We start from the raw sequence: 15373 nt of genomic DNA on the forward strand, positions 1-15373 counted from the left end.
GGAAGTGGTGGAGTCCCCATCCCTGGAGGTCTTTAAAAGACGAGTAGATGAGGCACTTAGGGACATGGTTTAGTGGGCATGGTGGGGTTGGGTCGGTGGTTGGACTCGATGATCTTAGAGGTCTTTTCCAACCTCAATGATTCTATGATTCTATGATCCATACAAGCAACACCAGAATCCCAGGTCGTCTTGTTTTCTTGAGAACCAATAAGTCATGGACCACTGACCTAACCATTTATCTTTTCTCCAGGATAAAAGCTAAGTTGCAACCTTTCCAACATTCACTTTTAAGAACAAAGCCCAAACAGCTGGGCTAAAGATGCCTTGTGAAATCTAGGGGAGGTAACTGAAGAAATGCATTGCCAGGACAACTTTCTCTTGTTAACGCCTTGCCTTGTAAAAGGCATGTGAATTATCTTACTAGCAATCTTGCAAATAGAAAGGATTCTCAACCAGGTGGTGAAGATGAAAATAAAGAATTGCAGGTTATGACTCGATCCCTTGTTTAAAAGAGAGCAAGCAGACATGTTACCATCAATGGTCTTTGCAGGCATGATGAACTGAGGAAGAAGTCACAGCATCCCTTAGTAAAATTAATCTTATTCTTCTTGCCAGTCTATCAGAAATGAAAACTTGAGCAAAAAAATGTGGCCTTCTCCCCTTGCTTTAATAAACATTGGCTTTGGAAAGGAATGAAAGGAACTTCTCACCGCTGGACAGATGGATGAAAGAGTAGACAGAAGAGCTGGGACTCAGTTACTTTCTCATAGGAGGAAGATGGTGCTTGCTATGCTATCTTAATAGCCTGTCCACAAAGAGTGCTTACATGGTCTAAGACAAGAGAACTAGCCAATTCTAAAGGAAAAACAAAGTATTGTCTGGGAGAAACAAAGCAAAGCATATAGATGTAAGAACAGTTTGAAAGAACCATCTGACTGTGAAATTAGAAACATGTACCTTACCATTTTCAGTAGTCTTATCTTTGCCTCTACATTTTAAATGGTTAGAAATGTTGAAGTTATCAAGATTTTAAATTGTTACTTGTTTTTCACCTAACTAAAATGTCCTTACACTATAGAATTGTTTCATAGTGAGGAGCCTTGAACTACAACTGCAATTGTCATAGTGTAATTGGCAGATCCGTTCAAATAAAAGTAAGTATCAAAGCCATCAAGCCAAAACTGACACTGGCTAAACTTCTAACAATTTTGGTAAGAGCAAACAATGAAATGAACTGTCCCTTCAGCAGAGAACCCTCAGCTTCTTGTTCCATATATCAGATTTTTCATAGCAATAACTTTGGCATAGACAGAAAAAAATGAAATCAGTTATCAACTTTCTTGAACACAAAATTAAGAAGTGATCACTCAAAACAGCACCAAAAGGTGTGCACCCTTTATTTGGCTCTGAGTTTCACCACTACTGCCATCTAATGCTTAAAAGCTAGATTTAATGACCGTATCCAAAAGTTCATGATGTGTACACCAGGTTCAATAGGGTTCCTAATAGATTCAGTATGCCCCTTTCTTTAATGAAACATGATCATTTCACTGTTTATTTTAAGCAGATGGTAAGTCATGGGAGTAATCAACATGATTGAGATATTAAGAAAATGGGAAAAAAAATCCTAGTAACATTTACTGAAAAAGTAAAACTAATTCTACCATAACTCAAATGACTAATCTATAATTTTTAAATACTGTTCTGGAGGTATTTCAAAATAAGAAAACTTCCCATTTGACTATGGAAATGTTATCAATACTCAAGATTTGACTGTCTTTATTTTGAAACTTTCTAATTCTTGTTAATGAAGAGAAAAAAAAACAGAAAACTGAAGTCCTACAAGATCAAAACCCATAAATCCCCAATTTTCATCATTAAAACTGTCCAATTATTTTTAAACTTAGCTCATGATTTCAAAGATACATATTTACATTTTCTGAGTACCTGGAAATGACTATGCTACTGGGAGAGCATTTTTTTCCCCGCTCTCTTATAAGCAGAAGTAAATTAAACTTAGTTATTATAGATCTACTGAAAACAGAATTTATTTATAGGCCCTTTTCTAAATTCTTCTCCCTGCCTCCAGTTCACCTAAAAAAAAAAATAGACCAATCATCATGACTTATCTGCAAAGCAGAATTAGACATATGTTTCAGGCATCAGAGCCTAAAATAATCTATATTAACAGTTGAAGATGAAAGCTGAACTGTCCTTACTTATGTTCAGCCTCTACCTTTCCTTCTGTTCTTCCCTCTAATATGAAATCTGCAGTAGGTCTGTCCATGAGGTTCTTGGCTCTATCTTCTTTGTATTTTAATCTAAAAATCCAATCTTAAAACAACTTGTACCAACTGATGTCCTAGCACTCCCTTCTCCTTTTCTCATGCAATAAAATAAATTTCTGTAAATGAAGAAATGACACTAGTAATAAATATCTGAAACATCACCTTGTTTATTGGACTTACTCATTAGAAAGAAACTCTATGATACACACTACATGCATAGCTTCCTATCTTTTAAGAATTGCAGATGTTTCAAATGTACATAAAATTTATTTTAAATATTAATCTATTTTATAAAATTCTCTCTCATGAGTTATCAGGCAGCATTAAGGCTAAAACCACATAGATTCTTGAACTCCAAACGGCTGAGTTTCTGGAGATCTTGCTGCAATCAAACACGACATTCAGAACACATGAAAATTAGGCCACCATTTAAGAATACCTACTTACACTGTCACTTGAGTTCAGGCAACGTATTAAACAACAACAACACACACACACCCCTCCCCGAGTATCTCACATTAAGACCTATCTTCCTCTGTTTCAGGACTTCAGAAAAAAACCCAGAATTTTGACATATCTAAGTATCCTTAGGTGATACTTAAAGAAACATAAAGTGCTCAGTACCCGTCAGAGGAACTACCAATAAACCTAAATGTAGGTTTTCAGGTTTGAAAAATGTGAATGGTACAGCCTGAGACTTTTTTCTCCTTGTTTTTTGTGGTTTTGACATTTTGCAACTAATGACCAAACTCAAGATTTGACTGATCTGAACTCCAGCTAAGATGACCGTTTTCTCACTAACTTCAACGTACTCTCAATTCTGTTCTCTGTCTGCTATATGAAACATGCCACAACAACAACTGATTGCTTTTGGGCTTACTAATGGCTTTTCTACACTTGGCTTCTTCTTCTTGCCATAAATCAAGTTCCAAGTGACAGTAGCTTTTTGCAAAAAAATCCCTGGCAACTTTTCAGCCTCTCAATTTGCTTTTCTTGAAAGTCATTTTGCTACAGGTATAATGAAGAGGATTCCCCAGATAGTCTTCTTCCTTATCTATACAGCCAAAACCCAAATAAATCTCTGTGTGAACATTAAGATAGAGGTTGTCTATACAGATTTGTTTATCTTAGGAGCTGGGCTGATAATGCCATTTAAGACAAGATGATATATTTTATTAAAATAAATTACAGGCCTAGTGAAAACATGGCAGTGCAACAGCTGAAACAATGGAATATGTGGGAGCTAAGATGAGCTTTTGAGCTTGGTACTAAGCTAGAAGCAGTGAATTTCAAATGATTAAATAGAAAATGTACTTTATAACTGCCATTCATAGCAGTGATCATAAAAAATTGATTTCTTTACAAGGATATTCACAGTAATGAAGAACAGTTCTTAGCCAACTTAGATGGGATACAAAAATATGGCTGTACTGTTCCAGGACAAATTTTGAAAGGCAGGGAATATGAATGAGCACAGAAAGAACAAGACTATTCCATGTTCAGATAAAAAACTTACATTGATTGAAAATTAAGGGAATTGTGAAGCTAACATGTTTAGCATTCCCCTTTAGGTGATCTTTTTTAATTACTGTGAAATAGAGAATAGAATAGCATAGAATAGAATAGAATAGAACAGAACAGAACAGAATAGAATAGAATAATTTCAGTTGGAAGGGACCTACAACAATCCAACTGCCCTGACCACTTCAGGGCTGTCCAAAAGTTTAAGCACATTATTAAGGGCATTGTCCAAATGCCTCTTAAACACTGACAGGCTTGGGGCATTGACCACCTCTCGAGGAAGCCTGTTTCAGGGTTTGACCACCCTCTTGGTAAAGAAACGCTTCCTGATATCCACTCTAAACCTCCCCTGACGCAGCTTTGAACCATTCCCACGCGTCCTATCACCAGATCCCAGGGGGAAGAGATCAGCACCTCCCTCTCCACTTCCCCTCCTCAGGAAGCCTTGGAGAGTATGAGGTCGCCCCTCAAACTCCTTTTCTCCAAACTGGACAAGCCCAAAGTCCTTAGACGCTCCTCATAGGACATGCCTTCCAGCCCTTTCACCAGCTTTGTTGCCCTCTCCTGGATGCATTCAAGGACCTTCACATCCTTCTTAAATTGTGGGGCCCAGAACTGCACACAGTACTCAAGGTGACGCTGCACCGACACTGAATACAGAGGGATGATCACCTCCTTTGACCTATATATACTGTTATATATGTTATACTATATGTTATATTTGTTATATGTTACACGTTATACATTGTTTGTTGCACCCCAGGATGCGGTCTGCCCTCTTGGCTGCCAGGGCACACTGCTGACTCATATTGAGCCTGCTGTCAACCAGCACCCCCAGATCCCTTTCTGCAGGGCTGCTCTCCAGCCACGCCTCTCCCAGTTTAGATTTGTGCCTGGCACTACTCAGTCCCAGGTGCAGAGTCCAGCATTTCAACTTGTAAATTTCATCCTATTAATCATAGCCCAATGCTCCAATCTATCTAGATCCCTCTGCAAGGCATCTTGTCCCTCGAGAAAGCCAACAGCACCTCCCAGTTTGGTATCATCAGCAAACTTGCTAATGGTGCATTCAACTCCTGCATCCAGATCATTGATAAAAATATTGAACAGAACTTCCCTAGAATTGAGCCCTGAGGAACACCACTGGTGACTGGTCACCAGCCAGATGTAGCCCCATTCACTACAGCCCTCTGAGCTCTGCCCTTCAGCCAGTTCCTCACCCGGGCACCGTGAACCCACTCATCCCACAGCTGGGCAACTTGTCCAGAAGGATGCTGTGAGAGACAAAAGCCTTACTAAAATCCAGAAAAACTACATCCACCGCCTTCCCTTCATCCACTTCCCTCACGCCCTTCTTGTAAATTAGAATAACATTGGCTGGCTGCCAGTCAAGAGGGACCTCCCCAGACTCCCAAGACCTTTGCAAAATGATTAGGAGGGGTCCTGCTGTAACAATAATAACAATAATTCAGATAATAACAATAATTCAGATATGCACCATTAAGGCAGTATCTCCTGAAATATGTCAGTATTATGAAAGACCACAGTGTCGTAAGCCAAGATTCAGGTGCATTGACAGGCCTAATGAAAAACCTGCCTCTAATCAGTGCTTTTTGACTGTATTTGACTGAAAAGCTTATTGAAATGCTTCCACTTGAATAATTACCTCATTATTCTCTATTGATTGTCATATCAAGCATTTACTGACACTACGTCACAGTGTACGTCACAAGATGCATTCAATATAAACAAAAGTGCTAAAATGCTACTATTACTATCTAACATTGTACATCACAGTAGATTCGATGTAGTAGTTTTACAGTAAATCATTTTAATGGAATAATTTAAATCACAGTGGACTTAAGTCACAATTTTGCACACGATTTATCTGTTTGTAAGTGAAGACAAAGAAATTCCATTTGCTACTGAACTAGTGAGTGGTAACTTTATTAATGCACCTTTGCTACAAAGATAAATGGAACAGTAGTAAGTCAGCTGCAGAACTTCATGTCAGTTTACAGGAAGCATTGAAATACCTGAAGTGATATATAACATAGCAGGATTTTATATCCTGCCTAAGCCTTAGACTATTCATAAAAGTTTCTCCCTCCCATAGAGCCACTTAAATCACAGTCCTTTCAACCCTCTACCACACTAATGCAATGAAACCTCCTTTGCTTTGTTGCATCAATCAAAAGTCATTGCTTCAGAATTGTTTTATTACTAGTCCTAACAATCAAAATAATTTTGCTTTGACAAGATCCATTGAATTTAAGCTTCCTTTTAATGTTTATGTTTGCCAAAAATATTTTAAATACTTTTGTATGTATTTTTTTTAGCTTTTGCTTCCTATGTCAAATATTTGAAAACTTAACAATCACAGTAATAAATACTATTTTCTAACCTATTGCCAGGCTAAGCAAGCTGAAGTATTACATAAGCTTTCTTTAATTTCTAAATTACATTTTCAGTTATATGTGAAAAAGCATTCTTACTAGGCTTTTTCTGTATTTGAAGATTAGTACTTATTACATTAAAATGGATTTAATTTTACTGTCACTTCAGTATACTAGTGTCAAACACGTCCTACATTTCAGCAAACATTTCTGTCATCCTAATGGTGCACTTGATAAGACATGAGTGTTCACAGAAACCACTAGCCTGGAAAGTTGAAGACAGATCTACTACCTGAATGTCTTTTTCTAGTAATTGCCTTGGTTTTATTATCCTATATTAGACATCTCATATGAATATTTGCTGTGATAACAATTAAATTGAAACTATCAAGCTGCTAATACCACTGGGTTCCTTACAGATGTGCTGACACTGTCAGGGGTTAAGCAACTAATCATCGTATCATCTCCTCAAACAGATAATCTCTAGAATTATGTTATTTTTTTTAATCAATATGAAATATTGACATGAAAAAATTCCCTAGAATTCTCCTGTTGACTTTACTTTCATGTTGTGCAGTAATGACAATTTCATTGCTAATTAATATCATAAAAGTCTGTTAAGTAAGTGGACATACAGATAGATAAATTACATGCAGAATTGAGGCCACAGATTACAACAACAGGAAACATCGCATTTGATTAATTGCATTGGCTTTCATTAAGGCATTGACTTCGAGACAGTGGTTTTAGGCCATTGAACAATGAAACCTTGCATAATCTTAAACCCTGACACTGAACGAACAGGACTCTACACAAGGCCAAGGGCCTTAAATGCATGCATAACAACTAATCCCTGGAAAAGTGACTGCATTCTAAAAATTCTTGGTGTAAGAAAAACTCTTTTGTATTTATTTTTTGTATCAACTAAAATAGAAAAATGGCCCACCATTTTACAAATAGATAAAAAAATAACACAATGCAAATCTGAATAAAAGTTTTATTTAAATTGAATTACCTTACATCCCAGCAGAAAGTGGAAAAAGTTAGATTTTTTTATGTACGTACATAAACACATAGCACTGCAAAATATCAAAATTATAGCACAGAAGTCTAAAAAAACCCTATCCTTATTCAGGACAGCTAGCAGTTGTACACATAGTTAAAGCTCCATCTTTTCTTGTAAAGATCATTCGTAATATCACATCTGTGTGCTGCTTATACCTGGGTCAGTCTTTGAGGAACCGGATCAAAATGATAACCTACTGTATACAGCAGGTCACGGCTCTTCAGAGTTAGGAAATTTCATTTTAATTCTGTGTTTACATCACCTGATACTGGTTCTGCAAGGACAGACTGGCAGAAGAAATATTCCTCCTTCCCCTAGTAATTCCTTTTTCATTGTTCTCATTGTCACTTGTTTCCGACAGATTTCTGATGATTTGGGGATGACGGTCTGGGAAAAGCGACTGAATCATCATAGGTATCAATGAGTGGGAAAAAAGTATAAACCAAACGTGTTTTAAAATTGATCTGCTCAGGATGGCTTAATTTGCATTTTCCAAGTGGTCAGCATGTACCCACTCTTGTTATCAAAAATGCCTATAACACTATATGCAGTCAGTAGATACTGGAGTGGGAATACCCAAATGGGGGTCATGCTAAAATTAGTCATTGAGCTGCTGACTGAAAATATTTAACAGGTGTACATTCTTAGCCAAAACTGTCTGGTGAAAAATTGTTTCAAGCTAAATAGAACTGCTCTGCTTTTGTCCGGTATTATTTCAATTCCTCTTCTTAGATCACAACAACTGTCAGACATCTATCTATGAACTAGTACCCACAAGTTTCTTTTCTTTCATAGATACATAATAAGAACAAGTAAGATCTATGCTAGCCAGCTTACTGATTTCAAGCCAATGTTTATATCTTAGGACCATCCATACTGCCCTATAAATGTCAGGCACAAATAATTTTCTACTACTGCTAATATTTCAAAAACTAAAATTCATCCTATGCACATGTACAAATATGTGAAACTGAACTGGATAATTTTATAGCATTGTACGTAAAACAGAAACTTGGCTGGATGAAATTCAGTGACACATGAAATTCAGCAAGGAATAGAAGGAAGAAAAATAAACCTTTACAAAGACATAATGGTAGCTGGTATTACTAGTTGACAGCAGGAAAACTTTCTCCATGTATGTTCATTGAGCAAATACAACTGAATAATGAATCATGTTATAAGAATATGTAGGACAACAAAGAGTTGAAAGAAACTTCATGAGTAAAAAAAAAATGTTTGTAGGGAATAAAGTTAGGACAGATTTCTCAAAAAAAATCTGATGACTATGGGTACCTTCGTAAGACATCTTAAAAGGTCTTGTAAGTTGAGCAGCCTACTCCTGGATTTTCCAAAGTAAATAATCTCTGAAAGTCTTGACTACAGGAATTTACATTGACAATCAAGAAATTTGGGATCGCTGCTTCACTTATTTTTTTAAAGTTACTGCTCTACTTTCTGGAAGAAGCTTTCTAATGTATAGATTTAAATTCATAATGACAGTAACAGATTCTTTATAATAAAATGGTGTGCAAGAAAAGGGAAAAATAGTACATTTAAAACTAAGAAAAAAAAGTGTAACCAAAATATTCACTGATTGAGAAGAAAAATATATTTGAGTGGAAATATAAAAAAGTATTAACTATAAAAAACATGAGGTGAGGCACTTGCCAGAAACTTCTTACAATAGTTATAACAGTTATTCAATCATTTTCATATATTTTAAATGACTACAAACATAGCTTTTTGAAGAACTACACAAAAGTCAACAATAGATAACTGTGAAATCAGTAAGATCAAGTGTATATCAACCTAGAAGTTGAACTGAATACCCTGCATCATATATTTACAGTAATAGACCCTTGTATGTTTACTGATTGTTACAGAATTTATAAGGTGCAGTATTTTCTAAACCATTAACATTAGTTACCACATATATGCCTGCACTGTAAAGGAACTTAAAACACACAGTAATTTAGAAGTCAGCCATGGGAAATGGACCACGTCTTTCACAACATTATTCTTTTGTATCTTGTTCTGGCTAGTGGTTAAATCTCATCACCCCATCTTTATAAAGATCAATAATTCATTAAGTATTTCAAATTCTACTGCATGGAAGGCAAATGTTTTATTTGCCCAACATACATTTGCACACCCAAAGAAAATATTTCAAAATAGTTTCTAACGTTACAGCTAAATATTTCTAATGCTGTACTTGGTAAGCCATTTCAAGAAATCTGCATGCCATTCTATAACCACCTGTAAGGTTTTTTCCTAAGCTTATGTTGTATTGGCTACCTCTCTTTTTGTTTCACTATTTCACAAAATCCTTTTGTGTGACTGCCAAGCAGCTGTGTTTTGTTCCTTAATCTTCCTTGCACAGCTCCCCAGGAGAGACTTTACAACATAAACTGCAAAGTACCATTTTCACAGCAGGAACAACAGTGCTCCTCTTCAAAAAGAGGCATAATAAAAATAGGACTGTAATGAAGGAAGTTTGGGGGAAAGATACTCCTTTGGCTCTTCAAAAGTCTTCTCATGCAATATATGTTTGAGATAAATGTCTTTCCAGTGTATTAAGTTCTCGCACAGGTATTTTCTTGCTTCTTGTTTCTATTCATTCCACTTTCAAAAGCCTGTCCTACTAGCAGCCCCCTGGCAATAATCACTGTGACTATATAGCAAACAGTTAAGTCAGATAAACACTGGTATACATCGTTTATACAGCTCCAGCTGGAACACGGCAAATTTCTCCTACTGTGCAGCTAATACCCAGAATATGTACAGTCCTTCCTCCCATTTGTCTAGAAATGAGAGACATCCCACAGCACATTTTCCAGCATTATAGCCGTGCCACTCCATTTGTCTAATTTCCATGCCCTCAAAGATAGCTGTCCCAGATGACAGATTACTTCAAAATAGTTCCTTCCGATTTCAGTAGTACTGGGTACAGTGAAAATACAGAAATGAGCTTCTATTATCATTGAATCTATTGCTAGCAGCAGAAACCAAAAATGTAGCACCTTGGATTCATCATGTTTTTTTGGGTTTTTTTTGTTCTTGTTTTTTTTACACAGTGTGGAAATGTTCTGCACTTCTGAGTCTAATAAAAGTAATCTCTATCAATTATCTCAATCTCAATCTCTGTGTATCAATGGACAGGGAAACACTCTTCAGTAAATATTTCATTTTTTATTTTATGCAGCAATAACTGTTTGACATTAAATCATTCAGTTTCTAAAAAGCATAAAAAGGAATAACTGCCCTAGGCACTTCCCATAGAAATTTTACTTTAATTCTTCCATCCCTATACAGTGCCCATGCTACAAAGATGCTATATGTCAATATTTTTAGAATGCACAGTACGATCAACAATAATAGAGAAAACTGTGGGCTGAGAAAACAAACTGCCTTCTGCTTAAGTGACCTGTGTAGTCTCTCTACTTCCCGGACAGCAAAGAAAACAAAGTAAACAGCAGTGACAGTAGAATGTACTTAGGTATTCTGCTCTACTGGACCTTCTCCATCCTTGCTTAAAACCTGCACTGTTCTGTGCTGCAATCGTATACCTTCTCAGGAGGTAGTTGAAGCTAAGTTTCTTGAGGTCCTTATAGTCTTGGCAGAACTTTATCAAGGAATAATAATCAAAAAATCGTTTAAAAAATGAAAAGTAGGATTCCTTAACATTAACAGCATGGAATTGTTGTTGTTCTCTCTACTAGAAAGAGGCATCTCATCTCCTCCTGAGCAATTTATATACTTGCATATGACACCAGAATCCTTTTTCTATAGTCTATGAAAAATGTCTGTTATCCACCATTTGCAAGACCAAAAAACAGAGTTAGGTGGCTTTAACAAGAAATGAATGGACAATAAAAGGAAAGCTATTCCATCTCTGATATCTGCGGAGTATGGGAAGATCCTACACTTTACTGTCTTTCATTGCCTATGGAACACTGATAATTTTGAATTAAAGAATCAAAGCACTGTTCCACTCATTTGGTTCTCAGCACAAATTTTCAAACAAAGAGCTCCAAAATAAATAGCATCGACTCCTCTTGCCTGGAAGGAGACTTCCAGACTTCACCTTACAAGCTTGGTTTCCCTTCAAATTCAGCATTTTCATGTGGGTGAATCTGTCCTGGAAAGCAGCCGCCTTCTTTATACACAGAAAATCAAAAGCAGTCTCCATTTATCTCAGACATTCACTCTTGGTCCAGACTGTCACAATATTCAGCCTAGCAAGTAAAAGTTTAGCCTGGAACATTTCCTGATTTATTCTGGTAACAGAAAAAAGGCCCAAAACTTTGGCTCTGTTAAGGCCTTGAAATGTTATCATCTGTGGCTACCTTTTCTGCCTTTTCTCCTTCTCACATTGTGAAGTTTCAACACCCAGAAGCTAAAGACTTCATTTATATTCACAGATCTTAGAGACCCAAGCACTACAGATTGGTCATAGTGTAAGAACCTAATGAAACAGCATAAAACTTGTAGTGCATAGAACTACTGTTACTACTGTCAGAAAAACTGACAAGTTTGGCTCTAAAAATATGGATATATTGGTAAAAATGTTGCTGTTCTGTGCTGCACAAATGATCTGTAGCAGTTAAACTGGATTTAGTGAAACAAAAAAACAAACAAACAAACAAAAATGAATATAGGTAGATACTTCAACTCCTGGGACCATCCTGATTTCACCAACGTCCCATATTAGGGTTGCAATACTTGTGGGTTGGATTGTGGGTAACCTCTGACTTCCTCCCCAGGGTGCCCTCTTGCAAGAGGCACAAATGCCAAGTTGGGCCTGTGATATCACCATTATGGAAAGATTTGAAGAACATATGAAAGTTATGTGTGTATCTTCTGCAATCCAGAGTCACACACATGCCCCACGGATGAGTAAAGCCTAAGTGGGCCACAGCTCCAATTCACTCCACTCTGTTTTGCATTTGATTATGTCTGTTAATTCCTGTTCACATCTATGATATATATTTATTCCTACAGCAGCTATGTGAGGCGCAGAGGCACTCTTTCCCACAAAGGCATAATCAGATGGAGTGTTTTCCACAAGGCTACTATTGCAGACTGTACAAGATGAAGATTTGTGTAAGTTTGCAAAGTAGAAGCCTATAATAGAACTACTTCTCTTCCAGGCTAATGCCCTTAGCAGTGAGTTATCCTTTGTCTTGGAAAGTAGTGTAGCAAGTCATTATAGCACTTCAAAATTTTAACCCTGCCAAAATTTCCTTACAATACCCTGTTACTCTGCATGGTCCTTGCTTTCTCTGATGTTACCCCTTTACCTAAATCTACAGTCCCAGTATGTTCATGAGTTCTCCTATGTGCCCAGTTTCAGATTAAATCCATAAATCTATTCCTGGGGCCAAAGTATATTCCAGCAGTTGCAAAAGCCATATGTACTGTGGCTGGAAACAACACATAATCCTTCATATTTCATATTTTTAATTAGACAATTAATTTTTAATTAAAATTTAAATTGATTTAAATTTTAATCTCATAACTAGTAACGTACATGTTTTGTTCATCAGGCACTTGCATATGCATACCATTATGCATGGTTTTTAAAACAGGATCTGATGCTAGTGTTGTCTGAAGTAGCACTGAGCTATTTGAGTAAGAAATAGGCAGCAGAGCCACATATGCCTTACAAGAAATTGATTAAATAATCAAGAGGACAAGCAAAGAAACAGATCACATTTTACAGTCAGTCAGTTTTGACACTCAGACAACTCTTCTGCTTTTTTCAGCTGCTATGGCCCTCAGTAGAGAGATGAGGGCTCTTGCTTCTTCTCTACAAACCCCAAAATGAGAACTTTGGTTGGTTTAGAACACTATCTTTCAAAACACATGCATGCACATTTCAAGACCAGAGAGTCTTGTAAATACATTTCAAGAAACTCTGAAGACAAAGAATACCTCTTCCATCTGAGTTTTCACATTATTTTTGTTTTTTTTCCCACCCTCCTCCCTTTTCCCATCTCCCTTTAATTTACAAAATTTTTAATGCAGTATGAAAATGTCACTTTATGTTCATTTTCAACAATGTGGAAGCTGTGCATAAAAAGTGCTTCTATCAGTTAATAAAGGGAAAACCTTATCTTAGGGAGTTAAGAACAGGTCCATGGAGCTGTTAAAACACGAACCTAACTATCAGTCTTCCCATTTTCATTGACTAGACTGGGAAGAATTTTTAAAAGATAACAGAAGGAACAATCATGCCATTAGAGATAAGAACTTTAAATACTAAAAAGGTTTGCTTACACCAGGCTACCTCTAAGAAAAAAATATGTATGTACTTAGTGTTATTATTTGTTATATATGTACACAGTGTTGTTAGTTGACTTCAACAGTAATGCCAGGACTGTCCGTACTGATTAAAATAGATAATAAAAGTATAGAAATAAATATTTTTCTTTTTTCTTCAGAGAAAACCAAGAGAAAAGAAACCTCCTTGTCACCCTACATTTGTTGGGATAGAAGGATAAAAAAAAAAAAAATTATCTAACTCATGCATTTTACAAATTTTCTTCTAAATTCTGTAAAGCTGATTAATCATCTTCAATTCCTATAAACAGGTCCCTAGCAGTTAATTCTGCAAATCAAGTAACGCCATGTAATATCACAATACAAGACAGTAATCTTCAGTCATAAAAGTAATCCTGCAAACTGAAGAGTGTGATATTTCATTAAGTGTCTCCAAATCCAGTTTCCATTCATCTCCAGGTGACAGAATGAAACATTCAGGTCATTTTACTACTAGTATTTACTCCTCTGAGTATTATCTAGACAGTAGACTTAGGCAGTACATTCATATCCTCACCCCTGAAGGATAGTTGAAAAAAATTTTTTTTTGTTTAGTGTCTTCAAACACTTCTTGCTGAAGTAAGAATACAATTCAGGTGACGTATATTTGAAATGGAAGAAGCCCTCCCCTTTTTTATGTGTTATATGTTGGGGGGAAAATCTTGTAGCAGCTTAACCGCATCTAAAGACCCCTTATGCAACTTTTCAAGGTCACTGTTAATTGGGCAAATTTCTGTGTAAATGCTGATCACACAAAGCTAAGCTACCCAGGGCAGCACTAAAATGTAAATCAAATGCATTCATAAAGCATTGGGTTTTGATCAATAATTGATATAATAATCTGTTGTGCATGGCACTCCTGTTTCACTCATTTCTTCTTTTCTTCACTCTAATCTGTCATACCTCACATAGATTACCATTTTATGGTCAAAAATCAGAAACACAATATTCAAGTATTATGTGAAAAAGTTTGTATTTAACAGCATCACGACTATAATAACGCGCATTTGAAAAGAACTTTTCTTAACCTTCCTGGGAGAAACCTCTCTTTTACAATAACATAGCACTTTCATCTCTATGAAGCAAATAGTTATGTTTAGAAAGAACCTACCACGTAAAACAGTGAGTCTCGTGGACACACTTATTTCGCCAACACTGTTGGAAGCCACACATTCATAAATAGCTTCATCTCGTGGCGTGCGCAGTGGTTGTATTCTGAGAACTGATCCAGATCCATCATCAAACTCTATTACCTATAGAAGGAAACAAAAGCTGTCACAGATGTTGTTACAAATGCCTATCCCTCAGTTAATCTGTTCATGAACAGTGACCTGCTGGTATTCATGTCGTCAAAGCCAGGTTCCTTTTTCAAATACACATACCAGGACAAATTCCACACAAATGCAAAAATGTTTAAGTAGCAATGCTTTGTAACATACATTGCTGTTCAGTGAGTATTCAATGGCTGCTCTAAGATAGTTTCAAGAAAAGACAGGATGAAAAACAAACAACAACCCCCCCCCCACCTAACAAGGGCTGTATGAAAGGATTTTGTAACTTCATGCTCTTTTACCCTGAAGTTCACCACCAATCTCTCTCCATTCTCTTAGTTTAAGTACTCTACTTTCAAATGCCAGTTACATTCGTTTTAATTGCTGCAGGCCATATTCCCACTCTACTCAAAGAGTGCAGTTCACTCATTCATTTAGCTCCATAGTGAAAAAGGGTCAGAAACTTCTGAACAACACAGGACTACTCAGTTTTGCTATGCATTTAACCCA

General features: G+C 36.5%; 1 protein-coding gene across 1 annotated transcript in view; it reads right to left on the reverse strand.

Annotated features, from left to right (window-relative positions):
- The window catches only part of PTPRD (protein tyrosine phosphatase, receptor type D), a 301312-nt gene that overhangs the window by 205084 nt on the left and 80855 nt on the right, over window positions 1-15373 (reverse strand). Inside the window, exon 3 of the mRNA XM_019470759.1 lies at window positions 14704-14845. Coding sequence (XP_019326304.1) covers window positions 14704-14845 — 142 coding nt within the window. The remainder of the gene's footprint in view (window positions 1-14703; window positions 14846-15373) is intronic.

This window comes from Aptenodytes forsteri, unplaced genomic scaffold (genome assembly GCF_000699145.1).
Source record: "Aptenodytes forsteri isolate BGI_AS27 unplaced genomic scaffold, ASM69914v1 Scaffold46, whole genome shotgun sequence".
Taxonomy (NCBI): Eukaryota; Metazoa; Chordata; class Aves; order Sphenisciformes; family Spheniscidae; genus Aptenodytes; species Aptenodytes forsteri.